This window comes from Zea mays, chromosome 1, assembly GCF_902167145.1.
Source record: "Zea mays cultivar B73 chromosome 1, Zm-B73-REFERENCE-NAM-5.0, whole genome shotgun sequence".
NCBI classification, from domain to species: Eukaryota; Viridiplantae; Streptophyta; class Magnoliopsida; order Poales; family Poaceae; genus Zea; species Zea mays.
The window spans coordinates 299,075,114-299,094,240 of record NC_050096.1 but is presented as its reverse complement, the minus strand read 5'-3'; the positions used below and the strand labels follow the sequence as shown (position 1 = coordinate 299,094,240).

General features: G+C 47.5%; 2 protein-coding genes across 2 annotated transcripts; both read right to left on the bottom strand.

Moving 5' to 3' along the window:
- Positions 1-1,527: 1,527 nt before the first annotated feature.
- Positions 1,528-2,631, bottom strand: LOC100170665 (uncharacterized). The gene is given in 2 exon segments (NM_001130460.1): positions 1,528-2,006; positions 2,109-2,631. Coding segments are annotated over 2 exon segments (939 nt in total). The 5' UTR covers positions 2,580-2,631; the 3' UTR covers positions 1,528-1,538.
- A 5,634-nt stretch (positions 2,632-8,265) lies between these two features.
- LOC100277618 (uncharacterized) lies at positions 8,266-11,558 on the bottom strand. The gene is given in 4 exon segments (NM_001151130.1): positions 8,266-8,877; positions 9,004-9,197; positions 9,292-9,686; positions 11,115-11,558. Coding segments are annotated over 4 exon segments (1,329 nt in total). The 5' UTR covers positions 11,459-11,558; the 3' UTR covers positions 8,266-8,481.
- Between the last annotated feature and the right edge of the window lie 7,569 nt (positions 11,559-19,127).

The window sequence follows — 19,127 nt, the reverse complement described above, 5'->3', positions numbered from 1 at the left end:
AACAAGTTTAATAACATAGTCCACACGTAATGTCACATATAGTTAACTAAAAATTTAATTATATAATAACTCTTATAATACAAAAATATATACAGGGTCTTCGAGTTCGTGTGCTGCCCATCTCAACTAGCTACTAGTGTCCGCTTCTCTTTCTTCCATATTATTATAAATCTGATATAATATCTTTTGTAGCCCTTCTATATCAGATTATTATACTTATCTAATCTTCTCTCTATTCTTTAATTCCACGGTAAGAGCTCCTCTAATCTTCTCCCCTCTTCTTTAATTCCTCTTGATCCACCATAAAGGCTAGTTTAGAAACCCTAATTTCTCACGGGATTCTCGTTTTTTCAAGAGAAATTAGTTCATTTTCCCTTGAAAAACGAGAATCCCGCGGAAAATTGGGGTTCCAAACTAGCCCTAAGGGCTCCTATAAATCTCTCCTCTTCTTTAATTCAACTTCATCCTATATTTTAAATTCTACTATATAAACCATGCAGTGTACTGTACAAAACAGTGTTATACAAGCCTATATATAAGCTCTGCTAGAGATGACCTTAGCGACCTCCTACGGAATCCAGAGATGACCTTAGCGACCTCCTACGGAATCGTAATTTACATAGCGTTGTATTACAAAGTACAAAGTGGAGAGAGCCTAAGTAAATATAGCCTAAGTAGATATATTAATGAAGAATTCTCCATCGGGTTTAGGCACCTCGTAATCATCCCTATGAAGCTATAGGTATCATCATCCCCATATCCATACCCATCATAGGCACATAATTCATCTTACATACATACCCATTCGGGTATTGGATCTTCAATACGTCCTTATCCCCAATAAAAAGCATAATCATATTATATAGGTGCTTAGCTTAAAAGGTTGAGAGAGTTAGGGTTAGTTGTTAGGCTTGTTTCCTATAAAGATACACACCTAATTTTATTACTGTGTGAATATTATCCGTGGACAATTAGGTTCAGAGTTCTGTTTTTTCATACCATACTTATATATCCAATACGGAAGAATCTCCCAAATTTGTACTCAGGGATTAAAATCTTCGTACACATATTCATATCCAATGGAGAAGAATTTCTTCCAGATCTGTACATGGAGATTAAAATCTTCGAAAATTATCGGGTATCGGATCTCTGTTGACACATCTAGGCCTGAGCCCGCCGCTGTCCCCGTGGTCGCTGCAAGCATGCCAATACAAGTATACAACACAGGGTAGGGAAGAGACAGACAAAGGGAAGCGACAGTCGAGGTAGTACTTATAAACAAGAGCAAAATTTCGTCGGTTGTTCTGTCGAAGAGAGTTTAAGTGAACAGCTACACATATATCTACCCGTCTGCTTTGGAAGTGAAACTAAAGAATGAGCCGGCCCGGCCGCGCCGCCGGCTCCATGTACGCTACACCGACACTCGGAAAACCTTGTAACCCCAACAAGGGTCAGGGTCAGGTTCGACTCCTATGCTGTATTTACAGAGTTCGCAACCGTCTTCATCTCCTGATCCATGGCTCCATCCTCGCCTCAGCTCAGAACTGTCCCAACCCGGCGGCTCCGGCGGGCTGGTTCCCCTTGACCCTGGGAGACGCGAAGAGCGAGGAGTAGAAGTCCTCCCCGGGCGGCGGCAGCATGTCGAGGCCGCTGTACATGCCCTGGATGTCGTCGTAGCTGAGGTCCACGAACAGGTTGCCGCTCTTGGCGCTGCAGCCGTCCACCTGCTCCTCCTTGGGCACCGTCATCATCATCGCCGGGTCCTGGAACGCCGGGAACGAGTCCAGCTCCGGGAACGGGTCGTTGTCCACGATCTCCGACTCTGGCGTGCGCGTCTCGCCCCACGAGTGCGAGTGTGATTGGGAGTGGGAGTGCGTGTGCGAGGTGGCCATGTCCATCGCCTCCTCCTTGGTGGCGCCGACGCCGGCGACGGCGGTCTTCCCCAGCTGCATCTTCTCCCACTCGTTCTTCTTGTTGTACAGCCGGCACAGCACCCAGTCATCCAACTGCACGACGATTCAATTCGATCAGACTATTAGCTAAATTCGTCCAGCGCAGATCAAATTAAAACGGACCCGTCTTCAATTCCGACAAAAAGATGGGCTTACCCTAAGCGACCCCTTCTTGGCGGCGGCGGCGCGGCCGGCGTCGGCGAGCCTGTACTCGTGCATGATCCAGTCCGTCTTGACCCCGCGCGGCGCCTTGCCGGCGTAGAAGACGAGCGCCTTCTTGATCCCGAGCGTGCGGCCGCGCGGCGCGACGGGCTTGTCGGCGCCGGTGGCCTTCCAGTACCCGTTGCCGGCGGCGCGGTTGGGGCGGGAGCCGTTGGGGTACTTGCGGTCCCTGGGCGTGAAGAAGTACCACTCGCGGGCCCCGAAGAGCGCGCGCTCCGGCAGGTCCCAGGGGTCGAACCTGTACAGGTCCACCTCGGCGATGATGGGCACGGGGAGGCGCTGCCCCGCCGCCTTGCGGCACAGGTAGTGCTCCACCAGCTCGTCGTCGGTGGGGTGGAACCGGAACCCCGGCGGCAGGTTCAGCTCCGCCTCCGCGTCCCTCTCCCTCCTCATCGGCAGACCCATGGCGCCGGCTTGCTTGCTTGCTTGCTGGCGGTGGATTTGGATGGAGCTGAAGCCGACAATGCTAGCGGCGGCAACGCCGATCGGTGGGTAAAAGCGGTGGGTGGCTTTGGCTGATTGACTCCTTTCTCCGTCCCGCTGTGTAAAAGAAAAAAGAAAAGGTCGCTCCGGCTCGGCTGCTGGCGGCTGGCGCTCGTCGATGGTGGTTAGCTCGGATCTGCGTGTGTGTCCCGTGTATTGCGCGCGCGGTGTTGTCGAAGCTGAGAACCGCGCGCAGGAGAGGGATATATAGCGGCGGGCGCGGGCGGTCTGGAAGCTTCCTCGGGGATAGGGGATGCGGGATGGGGGTCAAAGCGAGTCGGCGGCTGCGCGAAAGCGGAATTGGCACGTGTGGTTGGGCGGGGGCAGCTGGATGAGGTGGTGGCCTGGTGGGTTCGGGCCTTCGGGGAAGGTGGGGGGGAGGGAGGGAGGCCCGTGGATGGCCACCTCAGCGGCCCAGGATTGGATTGGACGGGACCGCGGGGTTGGCGTCACGGCCGACCTCAGCTGAATTGGGACGGATTCGCTTTTGCAGCGGCGGTTGCTCTCGGGCGGCGTGGTTCTTCTGTGGCCGTGCAGGCGCGCTCGGGATATGGCCGGGGATGCTGCTCCGTTTCATGCGGATTGGGGTTGGGCTCTGGGGGAGGGGCCCACCACCGGCCGAGACGGCATGGGCTAGAAGGGAATCTCTTTCTTTTTCGGCGCGGGTGCATGCATGGAGTACACAACACATGCCTCCCGTGGGTTGGATTTCATTTTGTTCATCAAAATAAATTCTTCACGAGCCACGTACAGCAAGCGGTCTGTGGACCGACCGACGAGTGGTCCTTTCACCCAGAGGGTTCATTATCGTGCTACAAGTATACGCAAAGCGTGGCGTACGTGTGTTTCTTTTTCACGGTTACGAAACGATGATGGCAGGTAGAGATGTCAATTGGAACCCGATACCCATCAACTCATGTGAAATTCGCCTATTAGGGTACGGCTATGTAACAAAAAATGTTTCCATGGGTATGGACATGGGACAAAATCTCCACCATAACCTAGGAGTACGTGTGCAGCCGTCGCAGCACGCGTAGACGATCGAGGAGCACAAGAATTGGCAATAGCAGATAACCATAACCCCCACCACTAGTTGCCAGCTAGGGACGTTTACACCCTATCTATCATGCATGCGTTTCGTCGGAATCGCGAGCACCTACGTGCACGCTGCGCATGCATGCATCCAGATGATTCGCCCGCCGCTGCCTCAGCATCCCTATCTCCCTCGTTCCGCCACGCAATTCGCTCGGGCGGCCGTAGGCGTAGCGACACGATCCACCCCCCCCCCCCCCCCCCCCCCCCCCCCCACCCCCCCCGACAGTGCCACGCCCGGCGTACGTGGAGATCAAGCCACCACGCCGCGCGAGACACATGCCCAAGACAGGCAGGCGGCGCGCCAATGATAGGGCCAATCTTTTTTTTTTGTATATATGGGCACGTGGTGCGCGGGCCTGCCGCGCGTCGACACGAGTCCCGCCCCTGTGACCCCGGCGGCGGCGCTGCCAGTGCCCCGCACGGGAGAGGGGGGAGAGAGAGACAGACAGAAATGTGGGCAGGCACTGGGCTGGGCAGGGAGACGCCTCGAGGCGCCGCGCGCAGGGGGGGCGCGAGGCGCGTGGCGAGGCCAGGGCGGGGCGCGTGGCGAAGGCAGATGCAGGCACGCGCGACGTACGTGGCTGGGTGAGGTGCCGGCGTTGTACGGTATACGGGCCGCGTGGTGCCGCCGTCGCTGTCGGGTGTGAGTGCTGGTTGTGGCCGTGTCCCCGTGCACTGAACCTGCTTTTCGGTAGCAGCGGCGGGTACTGACATCTTTTCCGCGCGGCTCCAACTGCAAGCAGAGGTCGCTCAACGACGACGACGACAGGCGTTTACTGGCCAATTAGCGGCCGCCAGTGGGTTTAGCTGAGCGCCACGGCAGTACTACTGTCAGAGAGGCGTACGAGCCAGGCGTCTGTGTTCACCATCACTCCACCACCGCCAGGGACAGGGAGGAGGCGCACCAGATGTCCGTGTCCGCCTGTTCGCGGCGGCCGGCCGGGGTCACGGGACGGCCCGCCACGTTCTTAAACACGTCCGCCCAGAGCGATGGCGTCGCCCTTCACCGGCGGCACACCGTCACGGCGGAAGCTACTACGTACGTCACGCGACATGTGTTACGCACCAGATGAAACTGCCAAACATCAAACATGCATTGCATGACTGGCACGACGACAGAAAGTACTGCTATCGTAACAAATACTTAGTCCCAAAATAAAATTTGTTTTAGTCATTTAATAGATTCATGCAAATAATTGATGCATATATATCTTTTTTGAAGACAGGGTTTCAAATACCTACAGTAAACCCGGTTCAGCTCGCTCTCCCCCACGACCTGCATCCATATGGCCCCACCATCCCCACATACCACATTTAGATTATGTGGAGATTAACTGTAGGGATCTTTTTTATAGCAGTTATGGACGTGATGCTGGTTTGAGCGTCAAAATAATGTCAGACACAACATAAAATTCTGTTTACCATCAACTTGCATGTGGGGTCCTATTTTTATGTAAGGTATGGTGGTCATCTACTAGCCATGCATGCGATTTTCAATTTTTATGGCAGGTACAGCTTCATATACGAAAAATTATGTCAGGTCCAAAAAATTATGACATATCAAAAAAAAATATTGTACATGCGAAAAATATACTTGCAGGACGTTGTGACTTGTGAGCGTATCCCAAATTTTTTCATAAAACCCTTAAATTCGAGCGTAAATAATGTCGGGGTGACGTCGTGTACCAGATAAACATGTCAATCAGCCTAGCGTGGTGGAGTACCAGATTCACGCTAGCTAGCACGTCGTGCACGCTCAGCAGCTACAGCTAGCATGCCTGGTTCCGTCGATCAACACGCGCCCTATCGAGCTTCACATATCTTTAATCAACTATCCTCTCAGTAGTATTTTACCTGCATATATGGCACTAGTGCTGTGAATTGGGCCGGGCTGGGCCAGCCCAGCCCAAGCCCATCATGCTTCGTGCTAAACGGGTTCGGGACAGGAAAGCCCAAACAATTTTTGGGCCGTGCCGTACCAGCCCGAAGTGTAAAAACAGTGGTCCAGCCTAACCCTAAACCACGTCGTGTCTTCGTTGGGCCGTGCCGGCCCAAGCCCGGCCCGTATATTTGACCACATAAAATCAAAATATTATAAACATATAAAGTTTATAGCTTACTAAATTAAAAAGATTAAACAATTATAACATCATTTAACCACATAAACTCCAAATATAACAACAATATAAAGTCGATATCTTACTAAATTAAACAGATTGGGCTCAATTGGACCGTGTCAGCCCGAGCCCGGCCCATCTATGCGGGCCGTGCTGGGGCCCGACGGGTCGGAATTTGAGGCCCGGCCTAGGCCCGCCTTCGGACCGTGCTAGCCCGGCCCATATTATTTTGTGCCGGGCCGTGCTTTGGACTCTTATTTTTGGGTCGTGCTCGTGCTGGCCCGAAAAACCCGGCCTAGATTCCCACCATTATATGGCACTCAGGTCACTTCTTTTCTCTTTTTGCAAAAGTCATGTCACTCAATTTTCAAAACACATAACTCATGCTACTATAATCACTACAGGAAAACACTGTTTTATCGAGTGGCCCAGACACTCGATAAAGACTAAAAAACACTTGGTAAGTTTTTTTTGCTAAATGTGACTTTCGACAAAAAGGTTTCGATGAATTGTACATCGACAACGGCATTCCGTGTAATGTAGGATGGGAAGGAGATCCGATCATGTGTTGCGATATGACTAGATGGTGATTGAATGAAGTTTTGGACGTTATGTATGGAGTGGGGTAGCAGGGAGAACACAGTGGCCCTGTTTGTTTGGTTAGGCTTTTTTCAGGTTTTGGTCACTAAAAACTGTTGTGGACTACTAAACACTTTAGCTTTTCAGACTGTTTTGATAAGAATTGTATTGATAAAAACCGTCCAAAATTAACATGAACACATAATCGGTCGAGTCGTCATGATAGTATGAATCCGTTGATTTCTAGACACTGAACCTTTTGTATTACTTCATCTTTCTTCGCGCTCATTGATAATCAGATTCTCTCCACAGTCAGATTCTTAGAAAAATTGGTAAAAGAAAAGCTGAACCAAACAAGGCCAATGCCTACTGGCCCATTATTAGTCTCATTGGTATAGATGGCAATGGGTACCCGCGACCCGATACCCGATAGGTATTTACTCCATTAGTGTATATATATGGGCTAAATATTTTACACGTGGGTCTGTTATTGGGCAAAAATCTTCAACCAATGGGTAAGCAGGTATTATAACGTTCCGCCTTCATCCATACCTGTTAACCCGTGGGTATAAAATACCCAATATAAACTTAGCCCAAGCATGAACTTGGACTTTAGTCATCCATCTTCTTTACTATTTAACAATCTTTTATGCCATAATGTAATAGAAGGCTTAACGACAATTTAATGACCATGTAATGGAACATGTAATGTGCTATGTAGTACTATCCTAGTATTACTATTTTATCCAATTATCTTTGGTGTGTTGAATGGATGGTTAAATGATGCTAGAAATTTTGTAATGACAGATGGATATACTTGACATTTGTATAATATAATATTTTGATAGAGGTTTAATTTTTGTGGGTACGGGTGATCCGATGGGTGACCCATACCCACATGGGTATGGGTATGGGGTAAATCCATACTCACCAGTGTATATGGGTGATTTGATGGGATTATTTTTGTGTCGTGGGTATGAGTATGAGGTAGTAATACCCGGTGAGTATTTACCCATTGTCATCTCTACTCATTATTACAAATACAACATACACAACTGCATCCCTTCCAAACATTATATAGCCTATCTCTGACTATTTTTAAAAAATAAACTAGTTTTTAGGTAAATAAAAATCTCTTGAAAAAATTAGGCTGTCAAGCTAAGTATATCTGTAGAAATGGTTTTTAAGAAGTAACGTACTGCAATTCACTCAGCTCTGCTCGTGAAGATTTTGAGCCATTCTGCACCTGCAAGGATCCGCCACACTAAAGTTGTGTTTAGTTTCGGAGGCCGTTAGGATAGAACAGCTGGCCCCGTTCAAAAGATTTTAGAGTTGGATGGTTCTATATTTAAACATAGATTTTCTTTTTTAAGTCACTTTGTCTTGTATGAAACTAATTTAAATAACAATAAATTAGAAGTAACAAATTGGAAGCAGTACGACTCCCTATCACCATACTCTAAACCAAACACTGCCTAAAACTTTTAAACCTACAAATCTAAAAATAACAAATTGAAAGTAGAGCGGCTATATCCCGTGCTCTACGACTAAACACTGCCTAAAACTTTTGGACCTGCAAGGATCCGCTACACTGAAACTTTTGAACCGCCTCACTACAAAATACATAACAGAAATAAAACTTGGCCTACAGTGCGTTGCAAGGAATGAAAGCCTCAACCTCTGTTTAAGTAAAACTTGGCTACAACAACCAAAATGTTACCGACAGCCACCAGCTCCCCGTGCAGCTGCAAAACGTCCATGAATTCTGGCACCGCTAGGATCTAGTTACGTTTCCGTTTAAGGGCTAGTTTGAGAACTTTTTTTAAAAAAGATTTCTATTTTCTCAAGAAAAAATGAACTAGTTTTCTAAAGAAAAATAAAAATCCCTTGTAAAAATGAGATTCTCAAACTAGTCCTAAACATGGTTTCCCCACAACCAACGACACTCAACAGTCAACATACTACAAGAAAACAGTGCAGCCCAGGAGAAAGTGGCTAACATTCAGACCCAGGGGCATGCAACAGAACCCAAATCAGCCGTCGCTAGTAGCTGTGAAGGCGATGAGGACACAAGACAAGGTGAAGATGATCGTTCCTGCGGCGAAGGCCAGGATCGCCCTCTGCGAGAAGCCCTGCCTCTCCTGGCCGGATAGCTCCACCTCCTTCAGCAGGCCTCTGATCTCATCGATGTCGCTGTCCTTGGCGGCGTGGACCAGCCTGCTCTGGACCTCCTCGAGCTTGGCTAGCCGTCTAGCTCGGGCCAGGTCTCTGGCGGACCAGATGAACCCCGTCATCCTCCACAGGAGGACGCCAACGTAGATCGCGGCGACGCAGTCCACGCTGTAGTGGTGCCGCTCGCGTACCTCCCTCTGCGCGCTGTGCAGGACGAGGAGCCATATCGCGACAGAGATCCAGCCCCCGTATGCTTCCTGTGAAACACATAGAAACAAAGGTATACGGCGGCCGTACGAGTTATGACGAACCCTTTGGGCAACATGGGAGCGTATAAAAATGCTATTGTGATATACGGATTTAAAACGACACTTATATATTACCGTCCACGCCATTGCAGTCAGGACAGCAACAAGCATATGTCCACTGTACATAAGGTCATTGCAGCCGCCACTAGCTTTCTTCAGAAGATGGTACCACGAAGGCCCTTCTCCAGGAGTTGGTCTCAAAATGTCTACAAGGAAGCTCATACGTCCCCAATCGGGCTTATATTCATCTGGGTAAGCTTGAACAGCAGCTGAAAAGGCACACATGAATAGTTTAGCCTCCACCATTGCACAAAACTGATATACCAAGGTGAACCAATTAGGCGCTAGGGAAAATTAACTGACCATATGCCATATCCTGTGTTATGACTCTGCGAATAGCATTCGAGTCAGAAGCATATGGAACATAATATTTCTGTGCCCAAGGATGAGGATGTTGAGGTATTTGATAACGGGCTACAGCGCACCAAGGCCTTGCGGATGGAAGAATGGTAGCGATGAAAGTTATCGTCCGAAGTACACGACCAATTGCCATAGTGAACATGTATCTTGTGGCAATACCAAGACCAGGAGCTTTGATGCAGTCGAACAGAACTGAGAAACCCAGCATGATAAACAACATCAGATAATGGTGGAGAGTGATAACATGAGCTCTTAGTAGATCGACCACGCTCTGAGGGAGCTTCTCGTTCAATGATAGAAGCAGCCATTGACCAGTGTCAGGAAGCGGTGCGGCAGTTCTGTTAAATAACAGTGAAAAAAACTTTCAGCTTATAAGTGATTGTGTAGATTTTGTTGAATTCATGTGTGTGTTACACGCGGATTAGCACAAATAAAATTCCCAGGGAAGGTTTAGTAATGCAAGGAGAGATGTTGAAGTAGTGCTACTCTCTCCTTACTAATGGAAAGGGAACCTCTGCCTGGATGCATCACAATCCTTTCACACAGAAGTCAGGTTGTGACTGTTAATTCACTGCCTCCTCTTAATTGCTTCCCCGAGCAGCACGGCGGGCGCCAGCCACGCCGGACTCCTCGCCATGACGCCCGTGTAATTAGGATCAGGGAACAGCGCCGTTGCGCATATGCATGTATATTTGTACTCCCTCTCCAGATGAATATATGACACAATTGATTAATCTACTCTTACATGGTATCGGAGCAAATGTGACAAAAAAAGGATATCACAAATGTGATTGTATTCAGAGGTAAAACATGACCAAACAAACTAAAAAAATTTAAGAATTGTATAAACCCAAATTGATCAGAAGTTATTGCGTGAATGCATGCTTAGATCATTTGTCTCTATTAGATTTTGAGAATGATGAAGACATATATGCCTAAAGGAATCTATAGGTCCCAAGCTGAAGTGATTCTTATGCTTTTCTTAACCCCCCCCCCCCCCCACGCGCGCGCGCACACACACACAAAACACTTGTAGATTCTCCTTTATTCCAAAGTCCATTGATGCTTTACTTGAACTTCAATTTTTAGAATGTCAACCAACACCGAGTCAGAACAACAAAGACAACTATTGAACACCTGTGAAGTAAATCGTCCACCAACCTTATTCGATTAAAAAGTAGAACTCTTCACTTGATAGCATCACAAGGTTAAAACTATCGAGCACTTAGCAATATTGCAGAACTTAAATCATCTAGTAAATAGAAACAACAAAGCTCCATTTTAACAGATCGCAGATATGCTCATCTCCACGAACAACTACTTCCTGCCGCAAATAAAACTACCAAATGCTAGTATGCTGGTCCTATGCAATATTTTGAGCACTTGTTATGGTAACCACAAGGTTCCCTCATTCTTACTACCTATTACACGTACTACAAATAAATTTGTGCAGCAGATCCCAAATTGCTACTCTCCTCGTTGGCAGCCTAAATGTCAGTCTAGAAGCTTCAATACACTCGACAGAACCCCCTAATAAACCTCAACCTCACCCATGCAAGGAGAAGACACGCCATCCTTCCATGAACAACTAACATTTGGTTCGTGCAGATTCGCACGACCTACAGCACGGAAACAAAATTCTATTCTGCAGCTCACAAAAGTCGAAACCTCTGACAGATCCAGCGCGCCTCCTCCTAAGCCCCTAACCCCAAAGCAGCAAGCCATCACTAGGTGAAGGAAGCCGAGGCAAGATGAGGAGGAGCGACCTGTGCCAGTGCAGTCCCATGACGGCGGAGACGAAGCGAACAGAGATGGCCTCGCAGAGGAAGGCGGCGAGCATGAAGGCGATGGATCCCAGGAAGGGCAGTGCGGCGCGCAGCTCCGCGGACCAGTGGCGGTAGAACGGCGCGCGCGCGGCGGCCGCGAGCGCCAGCACCGCCCACAGCGCCGGCTGCAGCCGGCCGTGCCACGCCGGCGAGAGGTGCCGCAAGTAGTCCACGCCCACGTACGCCGCCGCCGCGACGCCCAGCCCGCCGAGGCCGAGGAGCCGCCGGGCCGGCGCCCGCGGCGTCTGCAGTTTGGGCCTCGGCGCCCGCGGCGGCTTCGCCATGGCCGGAAGCCTGGAACCGGATCGCCCCGACCAGCCCGAGGTCGGCGTCGCTCACTCGGTCAGTTCAGTTGGTCGTCGGTAGAGATGGGCAGATGGCAATGGGCCCGATCACCGACGCGGGGAATTGCTAAGGGCTCTTTGGATGCTTGGAAGAAACACAAGGCTTCACCCCGTAGGGAATTTCCACACTCCACTAGACTTTCCTACTAATCTGTTGACTGCGCGCTTTGGTATCCTACTAATCTGTCGACCGCGCGCTTTGGTATTCACTGGGCCTTGACCGAGTGCTATGTAGGGTCGTGAAAGTCGTCTAAAGGGAAATTAATAGACTAAACTTATAAATTATAAACTTTGAACATGAATTTCACCCGAAGTTAAGATTAGAAACAAATTATTATAAATACGGAGTGGGAAAGAGAGTTTTTCTTGTTATAAGTTGCTCAATAAATGCGGATAACTTAGGAGCTAACTCAAAATATTGTGAGCAAGAGACCTTAGAGAGGGAGAGAGAATCAAATCATAGAGGAGGCCATGAAGGTCGGGTCTTTTTCAACCATTTCTCTCTCTCAATCGATCACTCATACTGATTGAGTGCTTCTTCTTAATCTCAAGGACCACAAAGATCCCACAAGGATCACCACACACTTAGCTATCTCTTGCTAGCTTTACAAGTCACTAGAGAATTTAGAAGGAGATGAAAAAGCACGATTAAGAAAGCCAAGCAACAAGAGTAACAAACGAAACACGGATCATACTCTCTCAAGTCACTAGACACTAATGATCTCTTGTATTAATTGTGGGACTTGGAGAGTTTGGAAGCTTTGAATGTGTCTTGGAACGAATTCCTTGCTCTTGTATTGAATGTGTATGAATGAGGGACTTGGGTGTGTTGAATGGAGGTGGTTGGGGTTGTGTTTATAGCCACCAACCACTTCCTAGCCGTTGCCTTCTCCCTGCCGACCGCGGATGGTTGAGAGCACCTAGAGGGGGGTGAATAGGTGATCCCGTGAAACTTAAACTTATAGCCACAAAAACTTGTTAAGTGTTAGCACAATAATCGCCAAGTGGCTAGAGAGAAGGTCTTGCACAATACGATAATCACAAAGAATTCAACACAGAGAAGACACAGTGATTTATCCCGTGGTTCGGCCAAGTACAAAACTTGCCTACTCCACGTTGTGGCGTCCCAACGGACGAGAGTTGCACTCAACTCCTCTCAAGTGATCCAATGATCAACTTGAATACCACAGTGTTTTGCTTTGCTTATCTTTATCCCACTTGCGAGGAATCTCCACAAATTGGAGTCTCTCGCCCTTACACTTAAAGTTCACAAAGAAGCACGGAGTAAGGGAGGGAAGCAACACACACAAATCCACAGCAAAATGCGCACACACACGGCCAAGAATCGAGCTCAAAAGACTATCTCAAAGTTCTCACTAGAACGGAGCTCGAATCACTGAGAATGACAAACGAATGCGCAAAGACTGAGTGTGGATGATCAAGGATGCTCTAAGATCGCTTGGTGTACTCCTTCATGCGCCTAGGGGTCCCTTTTATAGCCCCAAGGCAGCTAGGAGCCGTTGAGAGCAAATCTGGAAGGCCAATCTTGCCTTCTGTCGTCGGGTGCACCGGACAGTCCGGTGCACACCGGACACGGTCCGGTGCCCGATCTCCTTCCTAAAATGGCACAGCCGACCGTTGCAGATCTGGGAGCCGTTGGCGCACCGGACATGTCCGGTGCACACCGGACAGTCCGGTGCCCCCTTCCGACCGTTGGCCCGGCCACGTGTCGCGCGCAGATTCCGCGGTCGACCGTTGGTCCGGCCGACCGTTGGCTCACCGGACAGTCCGGTGCACACCGGACAGTCCGGTGAATTTTAGTCGTACGCCGTCATCGAATTCCCGAGAGCGGCCACTTCGCTCGAGCCAGCCTGGCGCACCGGACACTGTCCGGTGCACCACCGGACACTGTCCGGTGCACCACCGGACAGTCCGGTGCCCCAGACCGAAACAGCCTCTTGGCTGTACACAGCCAACTCTTCTCTTTTCTTCTTCTTTCTGTTTCTAACACTTAGACAAGTATATTAGTACACAAAACCAATGTACTAAAGCTTAGAAACATACCTTTACTCTTGATTTGCACTTTGTCCATCCATGGGCATAGATTCACATTTAATCACTTGTGTTGGCACTCAATCACCAAAATACTTAGAAATGGCCCAAGGGCACATTTCCCTTTCAATCTCCCCCTTTTTGGTGATTTATGCCAACACAACATAAAGCCACTAGAACAAGTGCAAAATTACTTCAAATAAAACTCAAATTTATTTTGATTCAATTTTGGCATATATGGATCATCCTTTGCCACCACTTGGTTTGTTTTTGCAAATCAAACTCAAAATCCTATCTCTAAGTCAAATCCACTGGTAGAGACATAAAGAGAGGTTTTCCAAAGAAAATTGATTCAAGATTCCAAAAACTCCCCCTTTTTCCCATAATCAACACTTCTCCCCACAAGAGGCCAACTTTTGACAAAAGAGACAATGCAAGAGTTTTGACAAAACAAAAAGCTCTATTCTACTATTTTCAAAATCTCTCAAGTGGTAGCTGATCCATTTATCGCTTTGGCCTTTATTTTCTCCCCCTTTGGCATCAAGCACCAAAACGGGATCAATCTTGGCCCTTTAACCCCATTGCCTCACCAAATTCTTCAAGTAAGAGCAAATAGGCAATAAGAGTTTAAAGATGAACTTGGAATAAGTTACCCTCTCATCGGAGTGCAGTGGAAGTCTTTCATGGTCCAAGTCCACCTTTTTCCCTTTCAATCCTCCTTCGAGACTAAATCATCAAACTCAAGCACATGGTTAGTCTCCAAGGGTCAAGTTGTAACACATCTCCCCCTAAACATGTGCATCACTTTGCAACGGACTTGTGAGGTCCAGGGAGTGTTTGTACAACTTGAGCACCATAATAAGCAACAAAATGCAAAAAGGAACATGATCAAAAGCATAAATACATGTATGCTACAATTCAATCCAAGTTCCGCGAATCTAAGACATTTAGCTCACTACGCAGACTGCAAAAGGTCTTCTCATCTAGAGGCTTGGTAAAGATATCGGCTAGCTGGTTCTCGGTGCTAACATGAAACACTTCGATATCTCCCTTTTGCTGGTGGTCTCTCAAAAAGTGATGCCGGATGTCTATGTGCTTTGTGCGGCTGTGTTCAACAGGATTTTCCGCCATGCGGATAGCACTCTCATTGTCACATAGGAGTGGGACTTTGCTCAGATTGTAGCCAAAGTCCCTGAGGGTTTGCCTCATCCAAAGTAGTTGTGCGCAACACTGTCCCGCGGCAACGTACTCGGCCTCAGCGGTGGATAGGGCAACGGAGGTTTGTTTCTTAGAGTTCCATGACACCAGGGACCTTCCTAAGAATTGGCACGTCCCCGATGTACTCTTCCTATCGACCTTACATCCAGCATAGTCGGAATCTGAGTATCCAACCAAGTCAAAGGTAGACCCCTTTGGATACCAGAGCCCGAAGCAAGGCGTAGCAACCAAATATCTAAGAATTCGCTTCAACGCCACTAAGTGACACTCCTTAGGATTGGATTGAAATCTAGCATACATACATACACTAAGCATAATATCCGGTCTACTAGCACATAAATAAAGTAAAGACCCTATCATTGACCGGTATGCTTTTTGATCAACGGACTTACCTCCTTTGTTGAGGTCGGTGTGTCCGTCGGTCCCCATCGGAGTCTTTGCGGGCTTGGCGTCCTTCATCCCAAACCGCTTTAGCAGATCTTGCGTGTACTTCGTTTGGGAGATGAAGGTGCCGTCCTTGAGTTGCTTCACTTGGAACCCAAGGAAGTAGTTCAACTCGCCCATCATCGACATCTCGAATTTCTGAGTCATTACCCTGCTAAACTCTTCACAAGACTTTTGGTTAGTAGAACCAAATATTATGTCATCGACATAAATTTGGCACACAAACAAATCACCATCACATGTCTTAGTGAACAGAGTTGGATCGGCTTTCCCAACCTTGAAAGCATTAGCAAGTAAAAAGTCTCTAAGGCATTCATACCATGCTCTTGGGGCTTGCTTAAGTCCATAGAGCGCCTTAGAGAGCTTACACACGTGGTCGGGGTACCGTTCATCCTCGAAGCCAGGGGGTTGCTCCACGTACACCTCCTCCTTGATTGGCCCGTTGAGGAAAGCGCTCTTCACATCCATTTGGAACAACCTGAAAGAATGGTGAGCGGCATATGCTAGCAAGATACGAATTGATTCTAGCCTAGCCACAGGAGCAAATGTCTCCTCAAAGTCCAAACCTGCGACTTGGGCATAACCTTTTGCCACAAGTCGAGCCTTGTTCCTCGTCACCACCCCGTGCTCGTCCTGTTTGTTGCGGAACACCCACTTGGTTCCCACAACATTTTGCTCGGGACGAGGCACCAGTGTCCAAACTTCATTGCGCTTGAAGTTGTTGAGTTCCTCCTGCAGGGCCAATACCCAATCCGGATCTAGCAAGGCCTCCTCTACCCTGAAATGCTCAATAGAAGAGACAAAGGAGTAATGCTCACAAAAATTAACTAATCGAGATCGAGTAGTTACTCCCTTGCTAATGTCACCCAAAATTTGGTCGACGGGGTGATCCCTTTGAATCACCGCTCGAACTTGGGTTGGAGGTGCCGGTTGCGCTTCTTCCTCCATTACGTGATCATCTTGTGCTCCCCCTTGATCACACGCCTCCTTTTGATGAACCTGTTCATCGTCTTGAGTTGGGGGATGCACCATGGTTGAGGAAGAAGGTTGATCTTGCTCCAATTGTTCCTGTGGTCGTATATCACCAATCGCCATGGTTCGTATAGCGGCCGTCGGAACATCTTCTTCATCTACATCATCACAATCAATAACTTGCTCTCTTGGAGAGCCATTAGTCTCATCAAATATAACGTCGCTAGAGACTTCAACCAAACCCGATGATTTGTTGAAGACTCTATACGCCTTTGCATTTGAGTCATAACCTAACAAAAACCCTTCTACAGCTTTGGGAGCAAACTTAGAATTTCTACCCTTCTTTACTATAATGTAGCACTTGCTCCCAAATACACGAAAGTAAGATACATTGGGTTTGTTACCGGTTAGTAGCTCATACGAAGTCTTCTTGAGGAGGCGATGAAGGTAGACCCTGTTGATGGCGTGGCAAGCCGTGTTCACGGCTTCCGACCAGAAACACTCGGGGGTCTTGAATTCTCCAAGCATCGTCCTCGCCATATCGATTAGTGTCCTGTTCTTCCTCTCTACCACACCATTTTGCTGTGGTGTGTAGGGAGCGGAGAACTCGTGCTTGATCCCTTCCTCCTCAAGGAACTCCTCCACTTGAAGGTTCTTGAACTCGGACCCGTTGTCGCTCCTTATCTTCTTCACCTTGAGCTCAAACTCATTTTGAGCTCTCCTGAGGAAGCGCTTGAGGGTCCCTTGGGTTTCAGACTTATCCTGCAAAAAGAACACCCAAGTGAAGCGGGAAAAGTCATCAACAATAACTAGACCATACTTACTCCCTCCTATGCTCAGATAGGCGACAGGTCCGAAGAGGTCCATATGCAGCAGCTCCAGGGGTCTTGAAGTGGTCATCACATTCTTGCTGTGATGCGCTCCTCCCACTTGTTTACCTGCTTGACAAGCTGCACAAGGTCTATCTTTTTCGAATTGCACGTTAGTCAAACCTATCACGTGTTCTCCCTTTAGAAGCTTGTGAAGGTTCTTCATCCCCACATGTGCTAAGCGGCGATGCCACAGCCAGCCCATGCTAGTCTTAGCTATTAAGCATGCATCTAGACCGGCCTCTTCTTTTGCAAAATCAACTAAATAAAGTTTGCCGTCTAATGCACCCTTAAAAGCTAGTGAACCATCACTTCTTCTAAAGACAGACACATCTACATTTGTAAATAGACAGTTATACCCCATGTTGCATAATTGACTAACAGATAGCAAATTATATCCAAGAGACTCTACTAAAAACACATTAGATATGGAGTGCTCATTAGAAATTGCAATTTTACCTAACCCTTTTACCTTGCCTTGATTCCCATCACCGAATATAATTGAATCTTGGGAATCCTTATTCTTGACGTAGGAGGTGAACATCTTCTTCTCCCCCGTCATATGGTTTGTGCATCCGCTATCAATAATCCAGCTTGAACCCCCGGATGCATAAACCTGCAAGGCAAATTTAGGCTTGGGACTTAGGTACCCAACTCTTGTTGGGTCCAACAAGGTTAGTCACAATTTCCTTAGGGACCCAAATGCAAGTTTTATCACCCTTGCATTTTGCCCCTAACTTTCTAGCAATTACCTTTCTATCCTTTCTACAAATTGCAAAGGAAGCATTCAAAGCATGATATATTGTAGAAGGCTCATTAACTTTCCTAGGAATATTAACAACATCTCTTCTAGGCATATTATGAACAACATTCCTTCTACCAACATTTCTATCATGCACATATGAAGAACTAGAAGCAAACATAGCATGAGAAAAATCATCGTAAGCATTATAACTCCTATAAGCATTTCTAGTTTGTCTCCTATCATGATACAAAAAGGCATGGTTCTTTTTAGCACTAGTAGCCATAGGGGCCTTCCCTTTCTCCTTAGCGGGAATGGGAGCCTTATGGCTTGTTAAGTTCTTGGCTTCCCTCTTGAAGCCAAGTCCATCCTTAATTGAGGGGTGTCTACCGATCGTGTAGGCATCCCTTGCAAATTTTAGTTTATCAAATTCATTCTTGCTAGTCTTAAGTTGGGCATTAAGACTAGCCAATTCCTCAGTTAATTTGGAAATTGAAACTAAATGATCACTACAAGCATCAACATCGAAATCTTTACACCTAGTGCAAATCTCAACATGTTCTACACAAGAATTAGATTTACTAGCTACTTCTAGTTTAGCATTTAAGTCATCATTAACACTCTTTAAAGTAGCAATGATTTCATGACAAGAAGATAATTCACTAGAGAGCATTTCATTCCTCTTAATTTCTAGAGCAAGAGATTTCTGAGCTTCTACAAATTTATCATGTTCTTCATACAACAAATCCTCTTGCTTTTCTAAAAGTATATTCCTATCATTCAAGGCATCAATCAATTCATTAATTTTGTCTACCTTGGTTCTGTCTAATCCCTTGAATAAGCATGAGTAATCTGTCTCATCATCATCACTAGACTCATCCTCACTTGAAGAAGCATAAGTACTAGTATTATGAGTGCTTACTTTCTTCTCCCTTGCCATGAGGCAAGTGTGACGCTCGTTTGGGAAGAGGGATGACTTGTTGAAGGCGGTGGCGGCAAGTCCTTCATTGTCGGAGTCGGATGAAGAGCAGTCCGAATCCCACTCCTTGCCCAGATGAGCCTCGCCCTTTGCCTTCTTATAGTTCTTCTTTTTCTCCCTCTTGTTCCCTTGATCCTGATCACTATCATTGTCGGGACAGTTAGCAATAAAATGACCAAGCTTACCGCATTTGAAGCATGAGCGCTTCCCCTTGGCTTTGGTCTTGCTTGGCTGTCCCTTGCGACCTTTAAGCACCGTCTTGAATCTTTTGATGATGAGAGCCATCTCTTCATCATTAAGTCCGACCGCCTCAAACTGTGCCACCTTGCTAGG